General features: G+C 38.0%; 1 protein-coding gene across 1 annotated transcript; it reads left to right on the top strand.

The window, feature by feature from the left end:
* The first annotated feature begins 13,169 nt into the window (after positions 1-13,169).
* LOC149195958 (caffeic acid 3-O-methyltransferase-like) lies at positions 13,170-14,667 on the top strand. Its single transcript, XM_089408967.1, has 3 exons — positions 13,170-13,683; positions 14,014-14,078; positions 14,217-14,667. Exons 1-3 carry the CDS (start codon positions 13,491-13,493, stop codon positions 14,514-14,516), a joined length of 558 nt encoding a protein of 185 aa, XP_089265093.1. The 5' UTR covers positions 13,170-13,490; the 3' UTR covers positions 14,517-14,667.
* Positions 14,668-15,609: the final 942 nt, after the last annotated feature.

The following is a 15,609-nucleotide window of genomic DNA, read 5'->3' as shown; positions in this document are numbered from 1 at the left end:
TCACAAATGTTTCCTCCTAATCTTCTATATTTTGACACATTAAACATCCTTTCAGTACATTCATGAGTATAATGTATAAACATACCACAATAGTTGCATGGGCCATTCTTCTTTACATTGGAAGACGTCTTTAATGAAACCTAACTTTAATATACTTTTGTGTTACCTTTTCCTCCCTTTATTCTTTACTCATGGGTTTCCTTCATATGATTACCTACAAATACCCATCAAAAGAGGATATGGATTTTGAAATATGTTGTCCAGGCTCTTCTCCATTTCTTTTCTTGCATAAGGATCCCTTCAAGTCGTCAATAGAAATAACTTTCTTTCATGCTAGAAGACTAATGTTAAATACTTGATATCCGTGTAACATAGCATCCAACATTGTAATAATTAGGTCATTTTTCTCACTATTATTACCCAAGTTATATTTTAGACATTTAGTTTTAGATAGATAATCAATAATATTTTCAATTTCTTTCATTTTAAAAAATATCACTATGTTTGTGTCTTACTATTCAATACAAACTTTTAATGCCTCCCATGTCCCACTCAATATGTTGCATTCCCTTATTTTCAAAATTATAATGTCTCTCATAGAAATTCTCAACAAAACCTTTTGTGTGGTTTTTATTTTCTCCTAATCTTGAGCTAAGGGTGCATGAGTAACTAGTATAACTTTAATTTTACTTAGAATTTCCTATGGATTATATCCTTGAAACCAAGTATTCATCTCAAAATTTTAATTTATATAATTCAATCAATATAATGCAGTTGTTTAGTTTAGATCAAAATTTGTTTGAATCGATATGGATAGCAGAAAAATAAACAAGAGAAATTTTTTTGCATTAGCAATTACCTCACATTAGCTAATAACTCAATCACTTCAACATTTATTTTTACTCTTCCAACAAAGAACCTGTTCTTCATCGCCTCTTACACAAAGTTCAAATACAAAACCAAAAATTAAACGTGTAACAAATAAATCCAATGTAGAAAGAGGTGATATGCTATTTTATACGTTGTTAAAGGATAAATATAAATGCATGAATAACCTTTCTAGAGAACAATGGATCCCTCCAAATAAGATCTAATTTTTTCACATGCATATTTAACTTAGTATTCTTAATATCCTAGTACTCTTAATGCTATATTTTATCAATTATATTACTATCATATATTCTCACTATCTTACAAATATCTACCAACTATAATATCTATTAATACTTTAAAAATATTCTAGCAACTATCGATATAAAAAATTTAATGCTTCACTCTCAATCTTACTATATTAAAATTATCTACCAATCCTAAAATCTACTAGCATATTATGTATCTATCAATATAAAATTTTTAATGCTTCACTCACTTACAAATTTCCTTATGAATATCTAACAACTATAACATATATTCATACTTTTAAAATATTCTAGCAACTATCCATATTAAATTTTTAATATTGATTTACAAGAGTCTAATATTGACTTATATTCATATTATTTATCTTGACACTTTTAAAATGGAAAACTTGAAGGAATCAATCTGCACTGTCATTTTATCAGGGTGTAGTAGTGCGGGGGGTTGGTGTCCAAAACCTTACGAAGCGATTATGAGGCACTAAATAAACATTTGGTATTGCTCTATAGTCACATAGATTTATAAGAGTGTGATAATTGCAATGTCATTTTATGAGGGTGTAATAGTGCGGGGAGTTAGTGTCTAAAACCTTATGAAGTGATTTTGAGGCACTAAATAAACATTTGGTATTGCTCCACAGTCACATATATCTATAAGAGTGTGATAATTGTGTGAAGCATACTTCATATAAATAGTCATGCTTTCTTCAAGTTGCCCTATTGTGGAGTGCGATAATAATGTCAAGCATATTTCATATGAATAGTTATGTTTTCCTCAAGTTTCCCTATTGTGTTCACTGCCATGTTATGGGATGATTCCATGCCATCTCCATTACTCAAGTATATGGGGCTAGCCATGCATTGAAGTTGAAGAAAAATCTCGAAGGTTAAAACCCTTAAACTTATTTAGGGGTTGAAGGAATCAAATCTTACCCCTAATGGTCTGTAAGCTCTTTTAAATAATAGACCACTAGGAGTTTTAGTTGAGTAGGGATATATTCCATACTATTATATTTTGTTCCATAGATGAGCACTCGAAATGAGAGTGATAAGTTATAAAAAAAAACATGAGTTAAATATTTTTTAATAGCCTTGCATGACACATATCTTAGTTATTTAGATAGAGAGTACATCTTTCTTTGTACTTGAACATTTTCCATACCTTAGAAAAAAATATATAGATTCTTTAGTTTCTAGCAAGGTTTTCTCTCCTAATGATTCTAAATGGAAATTGTGTGTTTATGGTGAATAGTATGTATATTTATTTCTATTTTATATTTATTTTATTTTAGCTAATTTATTTTTTTATGAATAAAAAAAAATAACATTTATCATAAATATTTTGGTAATTTAGAAAATCTTTTATAAACAATTGTTCCAGTAATTTAGAGAAATTCACTATTCATGTGAAAATTTTGATTAAATCAAAATAAAGTACTTTAATTTATATTCATTATTACATTAAAAATTTAGTTGCTTAATATATATGATCTTAATTTATACTCATTAGAAAAATCATTAGTCTATCCATCATTTCTAACATGAAATGATTCATTCTTTTTAAATAAATTTATAAAACTTAATAATATAAAATTATAATTAGAAATTTTAATAATTTTAATTTAATATTCATTTATTAATATTAATGATGCAATTTAAATACTTAAAAGTAAATTTAAATGTATATAATATAATTAAAAAAAAAATTCAAATGTATATAATATAATTATAAAATATTTTCTTAATCATAAGTTTTAATTATACAAAATTTAATCAACTAATCAACTACTGAACATGTTTGTTGATACTAAAAACTATAACTTAATTAAGCTTCCAACATTCAACAACATTAAACCCCAAAGATAAAGATAAGATAAAGATATAGGGATATTGAATCAAATTTTTTTTATTGATATTAAAAACTATCAATTAACTATCCTTCCAACATTATACAAATTATTAATTCAAATTTCAATTTAAATAAATATTTAAAATTATATTTATTTAAACATCTATATATAAAAAATAATTTATAATAATTTAATCTATTCAAAATAAATTATACATTTTAACATATAATCTATCATTTTATTAATTCGTTTTTTATATCGAAGTAAATTTTCGCTCCCTTGTCTTTTTTGGAATGTCAAAATATTCCTTTTAAAAAATTCATAATTTATAAACTTTAATCCAAATAAAATTATGAAATTATTAGTTTATAGATGGAAAGGCAAAATAAAGAGTTATCTTTATAATCTAATATTAGAAAATATATAATATTAAAATATAAATAAAAATAAAAATAGATTTAATTGTAATATTTTTTTATTAGTAAGAATATTATAATTTAAATATCTAAAAATAAATTGAAAATTTAAATAATATTAAAGACCCTCGGCGCGTAACTGAGATTGGAAACCCTGAGTCGAAGACCTCGAGTGACCACCATAGCCAACACACATGAACAAACATGTCAAGCCCAGGAGTCGAGCGTGTTGGGCGGGCGCGTTTAACCGACGGGAGTTTGCACTGGCGCATGACGGGCGAGCGACAAGATGGGCGGTTGAATGACAAGTTGAGGGCGGGTGCGAATGGTACGACGAGCCGACCGAACGAAGGAAACACGCGGCATGAAAGTCATCATGTGAAAATGACAAAGTGTTGGGCAGTGGAAAGTTTATATGTGGGGGCGGTCCCGGACATGGGCGCCCACACCATGGGCCGCCGTGAAGTTGGGTTGAGTTGGATGAAATGGTGGGTCGGCTTGGTGAGTCGACGCCTCGAACGACGGGCCAACCACCATATAAGTAAAGCATTGGGATGGTGGCAAAAATCATTCAAGCAAGTTTCCAAGTGTTCATGTGAGCTGGAGGGCGAGCTAACTTGGAGAGAACTGAAATTTGGCAAGGTGCAGATGGACTCTTGGGCCGAAGCACTGCGCTGGGGCAAACGAAAAAAATGTAGCTGCAGGTCAGGGGAGGGCATGTGAGGGCGTTGGGCCGAACGATCGGGCGAGGACATCTGAGGGTGTTTTTTCTAAATCATTGGGTGAGGTCGTGCGAAGGTGTTTGGGTGAGGGCATGCGAGGGTGCTGGGCCAAAATATAGAACGGGCGAAGTCATTCGATGACATTCGGGTGAAGTCGGTCGAAGGCGTTCGGGCGAGGGCGTGCAAGGGCGTCGGGCTGAATGAGCGAATGGGTGACAAAATGCGAGGGCGCTGGGCCAAATGAGCGAACACGCGAGGGCGTGCAAGGGCATCAAGCCGAACGAGTGAACGTGCGAGGGCATGCAAGGGCGCCGGGTTGAACGATTGAACGGGCGAGGTTGGTTTGAACGTCTGAACGGGCGAGGTTGGTATGAGCGTCTGAATGGGCGTGGGCGTGCGAGGGTGTCCACGTGAATGAGTTGAGGGTGTTCTTCTAAATGAGCTGCAGGTGAATGACATGTTGAACAATGTGAGGGTGAATGAGGTGCGATGGGCGGAAGTATCCTTGGGCACTCCGAACGGTGGTTCGGGTAGTGAGAACGGTGCAAGCTGACTTGCACAAGTTGATAGATATTGTACCAAGGAAAATTGGGGTTTCCTGCAAAGATTGTAAAACTGAATATTTGTGAAGTATTGATATTATCGGGTAGACTCATATTTCAAGGAGTTGCCCCTCCCAGTTTATTATCTGTTTTGCATTTATGTGTAAAAGATAATAATGATCAATGATGTAAGAAAGTTTCCACTATGTTAATGAAAGTATACTTAGGAAAGTTGGAAAATAAACTATGTATAGAAAGTAGGCATAGTCCACGATCGCAAATATTGTTAGAAAGAAAATGGTCGGTGGTGCCGCACCTCCTATAGTGTGGTTGGAAGAGTACCGCCAGTGTAGGGGTGTGACAGTGAGTATCGGAGCCCTGATTCAGAGAATCGGATTTGCAGAAAAGTTGATCCCACTGCACTTCATGACAGTTGGTATCATAGCCTGATGCAGTCAAGCTAGGCTTACCGAAGGAAGTGTAACACTTCGTGACAGGTTTAGAAGGGGTGAAGAATCGTGCTTGGGCCAAGCTGAATGACAAGACATGGGAGGTTTGGGAGAATGCCAAGGGAAGATCTTGTTGACATTATACAGGTTGAAGCTGATGAAAGAGGAGAACCCACGAATTCGAGATGAACTTGAAGTTTTAGAAAGGAATGTTAAAGACGAACTTATTTGACTTGGTTGGGAAATGGAGCAGGTTGCAGTTGCAAAATGCGATGAAGAAGAAGAGGAAGTCGTGATATTTGAGGATTGTAGGCATGACAATGATGGAGGATGAGATTGAAATTGTTCAAGTTGGACCAGGATCGTACAGTTTGCAGACATTGGTGGATGAGGATACTCACATGGAGGAGCCTCATGATGAAGTAAGTACTACTTATACTTGTCTTTCATTTGAGCTTTTGGTAGATGGGCCATACGCAGGGAAGGGCAAAATTAGTTTGCCAATGCGATGGAGGATCTTACCATAGATGTCTACGATGAGACCTTATATGGAAAGGCAAGGACCATTGGCTGTTGTAGAGCTTGTTGGGGTTGTTTGTGACCTTATGGCAGAAGGTGAAAATGATCGTGACAAGGGAGGAACATGATGATCATTGCAGAAGAATGGATCATGCTTTAACCATATGGAGAAATTGGCTAAGTGCTCGGCATGACTCATGGACAGATTGGGAAGGGCACACACTTGAGTTTGATGATACTTGGGTGGACTTCTCATGGTCTTGACCAAGAGGAAGTCTTGGTGGAACCTTTAGCGGGGGAGCTATGATGGAAGAGACTCATGACTTGATGATGATGTAGTTTGGGTGACCGAGTTCACTAGAACAGATTGCAGACTTCGATGAGGATGACTGATTATTGTGATGGGTGTACTTAGATGGACAACATGGGCAACTTGAGTCATGAACATCGAGTTGGAGACATGGAGCATGGCAGTGTTATGCAGGGACATTATGCAGGAGCACGTGTAGAGGTGTCACTTATGGGCATCCGATGAGGAGTGCCAAGGAAGAGATGTTGTGCAGGTGGATTTGCTGATGTGACATGGGGATGTTTTACTTATGAGCCGATGGGGATGTTGTGCACTCTTGTAGAACAAGGCCATGGACTTGGTTGTATTTGTGAGCAGACTATGCAACATTCCTACTACATGGAGAGCTGAGGCATCTTGCAAAGACCTTTGGGCCGAGACATGTATGCTTGCTAGGGTGTTGGTTGGAGATGACTCATGGAGCTCATGATGACATGAGGTTGTGACATTTGGGGACTTCATATTATGGTGGACTTAGAGGATCTCTTACATTGAGGAGCTGAGGTCAGGGACATTGATGCAGTATGGGGTGCATACTTTTGAGTACATGTATGGGTGTTCTTGAGAGAGTGACTTGATGTGGAGGATCAATATGAGACACTTTGGAGTGATGGAGTTGCACCGATGGTGATGCCTTGGTGGCAACACATGGACATGGGTTAAGCCGAGACTTAACCACTTTGTACACATGAGAGCTGATTGGTCTATGATCATGCGCAGCACATGGGAGATGACATAAGTGTATACTTGTTTCCTTGGCAGAATTGAGGGATGGCACGTTGCAGATATGACGGAGGTTGCTTCATGGACCTGGATGTGGCACATCGAGAGTCGGGTTGATGAGATGATCTCTTCATATTGAGGAGATGGATTTTACACATATATGGATGATGTTGGGATAGATGCGGCTGATTTCATGCAGCACATTGACACCAAACATCATGGACAACATGTTGCAGATGAGATGGAGTTTACTTCATGGACCTGGTCATGGCTTACTTAGATGGAGTGGATTCTTGATCGAGTTGATGTTGTGACAGGAGTCTAAGAAATGACTAACGATGGCATGAGGATGTGCATTCACATGGTTTGAGTGTGCTAGTTGGACTAGCTACCCGACTAGTTCAAATCATGGGGTCCGGAAGTGTACAGAAATGTGTTAGCATTGTGTTGGAGTATCATGGCAGCAGTTCACATGATGGCGATACATGATGAGGTTGAAACGATATGTTGCGGTAAGCATGTAGCTTGAGTTGGAGGGACCAACCTACCACAGTAGGAGCAACACATGGGGATTGCGACAGATGTGGTTGATGATCATGTATTGAGGAGACTTTCCGATTCATGGAGACATAAGCCTTTATGGTTTGTGCGATGGGAGAGCAGAGACAAGCAGCATGGGCATCTTTGGACGTTGGAGCTAGCGACACTTTTCTATGTCGTATGACAGTGTTGTCGAGGATGACAACCGTTTAGAGTGGGGGAGTATGTCAAGCCCACGAGTCGGGCGTGTCAGGTAGGCACATTTAGCCGATGGGTCGACTGGTGTTGGCACGGGCACACGACGGGCGAGCGACAAGCTGGGCGGTTGAATGACGAGTTGAGGGAGCATGTGAACGGTGCGACGAGCCGACCGAACAAAGGAAAAGTACGACGCGAAAATCATCTTGTGAAAATGATTAAGTGTTGGGCAGTGGAAAGTTTATATGTGGTGCAGTCCTGCACATGGGCACCCACACGATGGGCCGACGTGAAGTTGGGGTGAGTTGGACAAAATGGTGGGTCAGCTTGGTGAGTCGACGCCCCAAACAATGGGCCAACCACCATATAAGTAAAGATTTTGGATGGTGGAAAAAATCATTCAAGAAAGTTTCCAAGTGTTCATGTGAGCTCGAGGGTGAGCTAACTTAGAGAGGATTGAAATTTTGCAAGGTGTAGACGGACTTTTGGGTTGAAGCACTAGCCGAGGCAAACGCAGAAAACGTAACCGCAGGTAAGGTGAGGACGTCAGGCCGAACGACTGGGCAAGGACGTCTGAGGGTGTTTGTTTGAGTGACTGGGTGAGGTCGTGAGAAGGTGTTTGGGCGAGGGCGTGCGAGGGCGTCGGGCCGAATGACCGAACGAGCGAAGTCGTTCGAGGACGTTCGAGTGAAGTCGTTCGAAGGCGCTCGGGCAAGGGTGTGCAAGGACACCCGGCCGAACGAGCGAACGGGCTAGGGCGTGCGAGGGCACCCGGCTGAACTAGCGAACGGGCGAGGGTGTGTGAGGGCGTTGGTCCAAATGAGTGAACGGGTGAGGGTATGCGAGCGTGCCAGGTTGAACCACTGAACAGGCGAGGTTGGTCTGAACGTCTGAATGGGCGAGGGCGTGCGAGGGTGTCCACCTGAACGAGTTGAAGGCGTTCGGTTGAACGAGCTGTAGGTGAACGACCTGCTGAAAAGTGTAATGGTGACCGAGTTGCGACAGGTGGAAGTATCCTTGGACACTTCGAACGGTGGTTCGGGTAGTGTGAACGGTGCACGTTGACTTGCACAAGTTGACAGATATTGTACCAAGAAAACTTGGGGTTTCCTGCAAAGACTATAAAATTGAATATTTGTGAAGTTTTGATATTATCGGGCAGACAGGGAGTTGCCCCTCCCAGCTTATTATCTGCTATGTATTTATGTGTAAAAGATAATAATGATGAATGATGTAAAAAGGTTTCCGTTGTGTTAATGAAACTATACTTAGGAAAGTTGAAAAATAAACTAAGTATAAAAAGTATGCGTAGTCCACAATCACATATATTGTTAAAAAGAAAGTGGTGGGTGGTGCTGCAACTCCTATAGTGCAGTTGGAAGAGTATCGTCAGTGTAGGAGCGTGACAAAACCTGTCGAGAAAAAAGTGTTAGCCGTCAATACAACAGCAAAGGAAAATCTCTTCATTATTACCTTTGAATTATTACCTTTGAATTCTCCAAGAGAAACTTGCTGAAGAGCAGTGAAACCCTTGTATGCTTGCCGCATCCCATAACCAATTTCCATGAGCCGGTTTAGCTACCAAAAAGGCCGGAAGGCACAAAAGCTTAACCATGGAAGAAATAGATGCAAACAAGGGCAAAATACCTTAGAGGGAATCTGCTTATGCAAAGAAGGGCAAAATACCTTAGGGGTAATCCGTTTCTACAACGAAAATGACAGAGGATCAATTAATTCCATCCCTCTGATATGAGAATATAGAGTTAACAGTCCCTCCGAAGAGAGCAGAAAACCGGTCGGGCAGAATTCCTTTCCTGTAAAACAAAGAGCAGACGCTTTCAGCTGTAGCAGAGGAGCAAATGCTGAGCAGAGTTAGGGGAAAAACCGGGTAGTTACCAAATACAAGGCCGACGAACCGCAGTCGTCGGATGTAACCCTAGACAATGGATGGGCCGACCGATGCCAAGTATCAGGTGCAAGGTTTTCGAGAGGGTTCGAGAGTCCTGGGCGTACACCACGACAGTCATTAGTCGAGGTCACCCTTCCCAAATATCGAGTAAAGAGTAACCATTGTTATGACAAGGTAAACAAATTTTACCAAAACCATAATATAAATGTTTAATGTTTGGAATTGAACCTCGGGGGTATCATTAAACCATTGTTATTAAAACACCGAGTGAAGAGCAACCATTGTTATGACAAGGTAAACAAATTATACCGAAACCATAATATAATGTTTAATGTTTCGAATTGAACCTCGGGAGTATCATTAAACCATTGTTATTAAATCATGACTATTTGAACATGAATATGTAAAGCATAGTGAAAGCAAACAAGTTTTATTGGCTATGTTAATAATGATAAAAAATTATGCTGGTAAATGTTACAAACAACTTCGATACAGACCATGACCTGACTATGTGCCATACAAATCCTTTACCTTTCGTTATAGTTATCAAATTAGATTTGAATTGGGAAAGTCAAGAAAATTTCAATTACACAATAATAGGCCATATAACATTAAAATCGATCCATATGTTTTTGTTTTTGATACATATATTTGACATGGTTATTTGTACATATGTTTCAGGTCGCGGTTTTCAATATTAACATGCTTTCAATGACGGCGGGTGCTTCATACTTCGTACATCGAGAAAATACCAACCACCTGAAGGACAAGTTTGGGTTGAATTTGTTCAAGATATGAGGCGGAAGTTCAGTCATGGCTTTCGATACCCAAATTTTCAATGAATTTGTTTAAGTTAAGCCATCGAACTAAGTGTTTTAGATACTAATTAATTTTGTGTGGTTTCAATATTTGCTTTATCCATTTAAAACGTCATCCGTGATGGTGAAAATATCATCTTTCATAAGGGAAAATATAGTTGTGAGTATGGTTCAATTGTTAAGTAGGGAGATTATAAGTTTTATTATCCCATTACTAATAAAATTATGTATCTCCGAGAGCTACAGCTCCAGACACGATTTTTTTAGTTGAAAAGTCATGTCTCACGACTTTTTTAAGTTGAAAAATCATGTGTCACGACTTTTTTTAGTTAAAAAATCATCTCTCATATACGTAACTAGAGCTGCTGCTCCAAACAAGATTTCTTTAGTTGAAAAATGATCTCTCAAATTTTCGTTCATATACGTAACTGTATCATTCATATACGTAAATGTAATTGGACTTGAACTTGTGTCGCTTGTTGGAAATTTTTAGTAATTTCAAACAATTACTGAACAGAGGACAATGCTCTGTTTTGCAACAGGATCAAAAAAAATTTGCTGGAGAAGAACAGAGTTTTCAACACACATGTAAAACACTATGTATTCATTAATCAAACCACTGCAGTTACAAATTTCTTCCTCTGCCAGAGGGATTTACACAATAACTTCCACACAAAAAAAAATTACTCTGTCTCTCCAGGAAATTTTACACTGCTGTGTAAAAATTTTCTTTACATTTACTGCAAAAAAAATCTTCCTTTTTCATTTACTCTGCGTATTGCATTACGCATTACATATTCAACAACAAAAAAAACATTCATTCGCACTGCTGCGAGCTTCACATTGCATATGCAATAACCAAAGAAAAATTACATTTAACCTGCTGAAAAATTCTCCCTTTTCCTTCTTCTTCGCACTGCTGTGCGTTTCATTGCCAATACAATGAACAAAAAAAACATTACATATATTGTTTGACTTTTGCCCATACTTCCGTGGTAAAAAAAACAATAAAATTAAAACGTTTTACCAACATTCACCTATCACATTAAATTACATTTATTACTTTTACGGATAAAAACTGGCGGTCAATATCAAAGCTTTCACTTCACGTAAGGTTCATAAAAGACTCCATGGTGCAGGCCTGTATGCAGCCATTGATCTCATCGGATGGCTGTCATCAATTCCCCGGAGGCCCCATTTGCACGAACTTTACCTGCCGGGGGATGGGCGGTTTTGAAACCGTACTGTGGACACGCATCGGCAGCTGGATGTGATCGGAGCCCCCTCCAAAAATACCACGCTGCGTGAAAGGTGGTGCGGGGAAATCAGGGTGGTTTTGCTGGAAATAAATGCGCGCAGGTGAAATTATATTTCAACACTCCCCTTTAATTTCAACTGCTAGGTTATCAGTCATACCCAGACATTTGCTCAAAAATTCAAAACTCTTCTGGCCGAATGGTTTGGTCAGAATGTCTGTAACCTGCTCTTGAGTCCTGCAATGTTGTAAAACAATTTCTCCATTGTTTACCAATTCTTTGATGTAGTGAAACTTTGTGTCAATGTGTTTCGTTCTCTTATGAAACACAAAATTCTTGGATAATGCAATAGTTGAGCTATTGTCACAAAAAATTACCGTTCCTTTTGCCTTCTCTTGGCCTAAGCTCCTTAACATCCTTCTCATCCAAACTGCTTGACATGCTGTTGCTGTAGCTGCCACATATTCAGCATCTGCTGTAGACAATGCTACAATAGGTTGTTTCTTAGAAGCCCATGAAATGGCTCCTGAACCCATGAGAAAAACATAACCGGATGTGCTTTTCCGATCATCTACACTTCCAGCCCAATCAGTATCAGTGTATCCAATTAAATCTGAACATTCTGAGACAGTATATAAAATGCCAAACCTTTCATACCTTTAACATACCTCAAAATTCTTTTTGCTGCCTGCCAATGTGCTTCTTTTGGCCTCTCCATGAATCTGGAAATTAAGCTAACAGCATGCATTATATCTGGCATAGTTGCAGTCAAATACATGAGGCTGCCAACTATGCTCTTGTACAACCTAGGATCAAAATCCTTGCTGCTGTCCTCTTTGCTGAGTTTTAATCCCATCACTGTGGGAGTGATTTCTGCCTTGCTCTCTTGCATATTAAATCTTTCCAACACTTCCTTAACATATGTTGCTTGTGAGATAAAAATCCCATTTCCACTTTGTTCTACTTCTATTCCTAAGGAGTATCTCAACAAACCCATGTGAGTCATTTCAAATTCCTCTTTCATGACTGCTTTGAAATTTTCAATGAGATATTCATCATTACCTGTGAAAATAACATCATCAACATATAACACAACAATTAGTAATTTACCATCATTTTCTTTGATGTAGAGGGTGGGTTCTTCCTCACACTTCTCAGATCCATTTTCCAGTAGATAGGAATCTATCCTACTGTACCATGCTCTTGGTGCTTGCTTCAGCCCATAAAGAGCTTTCTTCAATCTGCATACTTTGTGCTCTTGGTCTTTCTTCTAATAGCCTAGAGGTTGTTCAATGTAAACCTCTTCCATTAACACTCCATTTAGGAATGTTGACTTCACATCCATTGGGTAAACTTTCCACTTGTTTTGTGCTGCTATGGACGGCACTGCTCTCACTGTTTCCATTCTAGCAATCGGTGCAAAATTTTTGTTCATAATCTCTCCCATACTGCTGCTTATATCCTTTGACAAGAATTCTTGCCTTGTGTCTTTCTATTTTGCCTTCAGCATTACTCTTGGTCTTGTAGACCCATTTAACTCCAGTGACTTCCAAGCAGTTGAGGACGAAGAGGTGCTCCAGGGTTCGGCCCTAGCCTTTTCCGTAGTAAACCCCTTTGTGCTAAAATGTGCCCTTCGTCTTAAAATCCCAGACATCATCTGGAAAGCCGGTCATGATGTTGCTCTCTCTGTTCACCAGATCGCCTCCCAACTCCCCTATGAAGGCCCTGACGTTGACGCTCTTTCCCGCATTCTTACTTACCTTTCCACTATGGGAATCTTGCAGATGATCAAGCCAATGGAGGGAATTAGTGCACCCATGAACATGAAATACGACCTTACCAATCTCACCAAAACCTACTTCATCTCCCGCGATATTAATTCCTTAAGCCTTGTTCCCTTCGTTCTATTGCAGACACACCCAGTTTTCGTGGCCGCCTAGGACCATATTCACGAACGTGTGCTTCATGGGGGCGATAATTTCAAGAATTCCAGTGGCAATGGCCAAGAATTCTGGAATTTCACAGCCAGCAATCCGGAGTTCAACGCCATCTTCAACGCATGCATGGTGTCCCTCACAAAGTTCGGTATGACTGAGATCTTGGCTACTTACGATGGCTTCAAAGACGTTACTGCGCTGGTAGACTTGGGCGGAGGGCACGGAGAAGCGTTGAGTCTCATAACTGCTGCATATCCTCATATCCACACCATCAATTATGATCTTCCTCACGTCATCGCAACTGCACCCCCTCTCCCCGGTAATCCTAATTCAATTTCGCAACCTTCTTTTTTATATGTTGATTTCTGTTCCATTTATCTACTTCAATGCATAAATCCTCTGCAAGTTGTTCAGAATACACTGAATTATATTTAGATAACCACCCATCTTTATTTATCTCTTTATTATTCTATTTAGTTATGTTATTTTTCTTATGTGGTTCATTCATTAATCTGGTAAATTACATCCACTAACAACATGTACCTGCTATTCGGAAAAATCGAGATAAATAATCACCCTACATAATCACGTCACACGGCACAGCATGAGATTTGGGCATGTTGTTTTAATCATATTGTCATTCACACAGGCATACAACACATCAGCGGAAACCTGTTTGAGAGCGTACCCTCCGCAGATGCGATATTTATGAAGGTGAGAAATACTGTTCGTTAATCTGGCGGATCTTCTTCCTACGTTAATTATGTGATAAACATTTAATTTTGATTTATCTATCAAAGATGTTACTACTATACCTAATTTATAAGTTTGTTTTGGATTTGTCAATGAAAGCATTTCCTACATATTTGGGACGACGAACACTGCATCAAGCTACTTCACAACTGCTACCAGGCTGTCCCAGATAAAGGAAAGCTAATAATAGCAGAGGTTGTCCTGGATATAACTGATGATTCCGACTTGATAGGATCTGGGAAAGTCGTACACGCTCTTATGTTGAATCTTTCACCAGGAGGTAGGGAAAGGACCCGAGAACAATGGAATGAACTTCTCAAAAAAGCTGGTTTCTCTCTCTCTAAGATCGTGGGAAAGAAGGGCACCTTAACTAAAATTATCGAAGCAATCAAGTGCTAAATGTTTAGTGAAACCCTACGCTAGGTTACTTGGGGCAGAAACTGAGCTGTCTCTAGTTCACTATAAGTGTCCTTCAACCAAAATAAATGCAGCAAGTTGTGATGTAATAACATATTTTAGGTGTAATTTATTGCATTACGAAATATAACTATGTGATTTATGAGTATTCACCTTCAAGTTATGTCCACCTTATCGTGTATCGTCATTTGAATTGATTATATTGCATAAATGATCTCATAAGTGATTTGATTTTCATTGCATTATACATTTCTCATCCTCCATTGTTATCCCATAATTTTAATGAACAAACAACCTATTTCAGAAGGATGTCGATAAATCTTTTACCCCTGTAGTCCATGTAGTACGGGGATTCTCTTTTGGTTTGAAACACTAGGTTATTTCTGATCTCAGTCCTGTTTTTTTGGATCTCCTGATTTTTCTGGATCTAAAGTTGCCTATTTATTGAGAGGTAACTTTAAATGATATGAGTCCTAGGATGATTAATGAAAATGGGGTGTTGCTAAATATGAGATAGTAATTTTCGTTATGTTTTAATTATTATTTATATTTTGTATGATTTTTTATTTATGTGATATATAAATAATATTAATAAAAGTAGTTGGAAAATTAATTGGAAATAAATAAACTCAATAATAATATTTCTTTAATATATCTTATTAGGATTCTAAGATAAAAAAGGTCTAGGTATCTATATGACCTCGTAACAGCACGATGTTTTAATAACCATAAATCTACCAATTGAGCTGACAATTGAGCTATTCAGTCAAAGTACCCACTATAACCACTAAAACCCGAATTGACTCCCAACTATCACATATGCACATATGCATAAGATCAAAATGTATTTATATGTTTATTATCCTATTATCAATGCTTTATTTTTCATTATTTCTTTATATTATATATGTTTTAATTTTTATGTTTTTAGATTTTCAGCAAAATAAAATTTAATTTAATTTGATATAAAACAGTTTTCTTAATATTTTATATTTTAATTTATTTTCTTATTTTTTAATTAGATTTCTAATTTCTATTAGATAAATTTAAAAAAATTATAGACTTTAACATTATC

This window comes from Pinus tabuliformis, chromosome 2_2, assembly GCF_031772625.1.
Source record: "Pinus tabuliformis cultivar Carrire ecotype Pingquan chromosome 2_2, CPIR1, whole genome shotgun sequence".
Taxonomy (NCBI): domain Eukaryota; kingdom Viridiplantae; phylum Streptophyta; class Pinopsida; order Pinales; family Pinaceae; genus Pinus; species Pinus tabuliformis.
Note: the sequence above shows the minus strand (reverse complement) of the source record. Positions and strands in the feature narration are given on the sequence as shown.

What these genes read in the sequence shown, in the direction of transcription:
- LOC149195958 (XM_089408967.1), top strand. Translation starts at nt 13,491, where the DNA reads ATGGTGTCCCTCACAAAGTTCGGTATGACTGAGATCTTGGCTACTTAC. An exon ending in AACTGCACCCCCTCTCCCCG is followed by an intron (nt 13,684 to 14,013) that starts GTAATCCTAATT and finishes TCATTCACACAG; the next exon opens with GCATACAACACATCAGCGGA. An exon ending in CAGATGCGATATTTATGAAG is followed by an intron (nt 14,079 to 14,216) that starts GTGAGAAATACT and finishes TGTCAATGAAAG; the next exon opens with CATTTCCTACATATTTGGGA.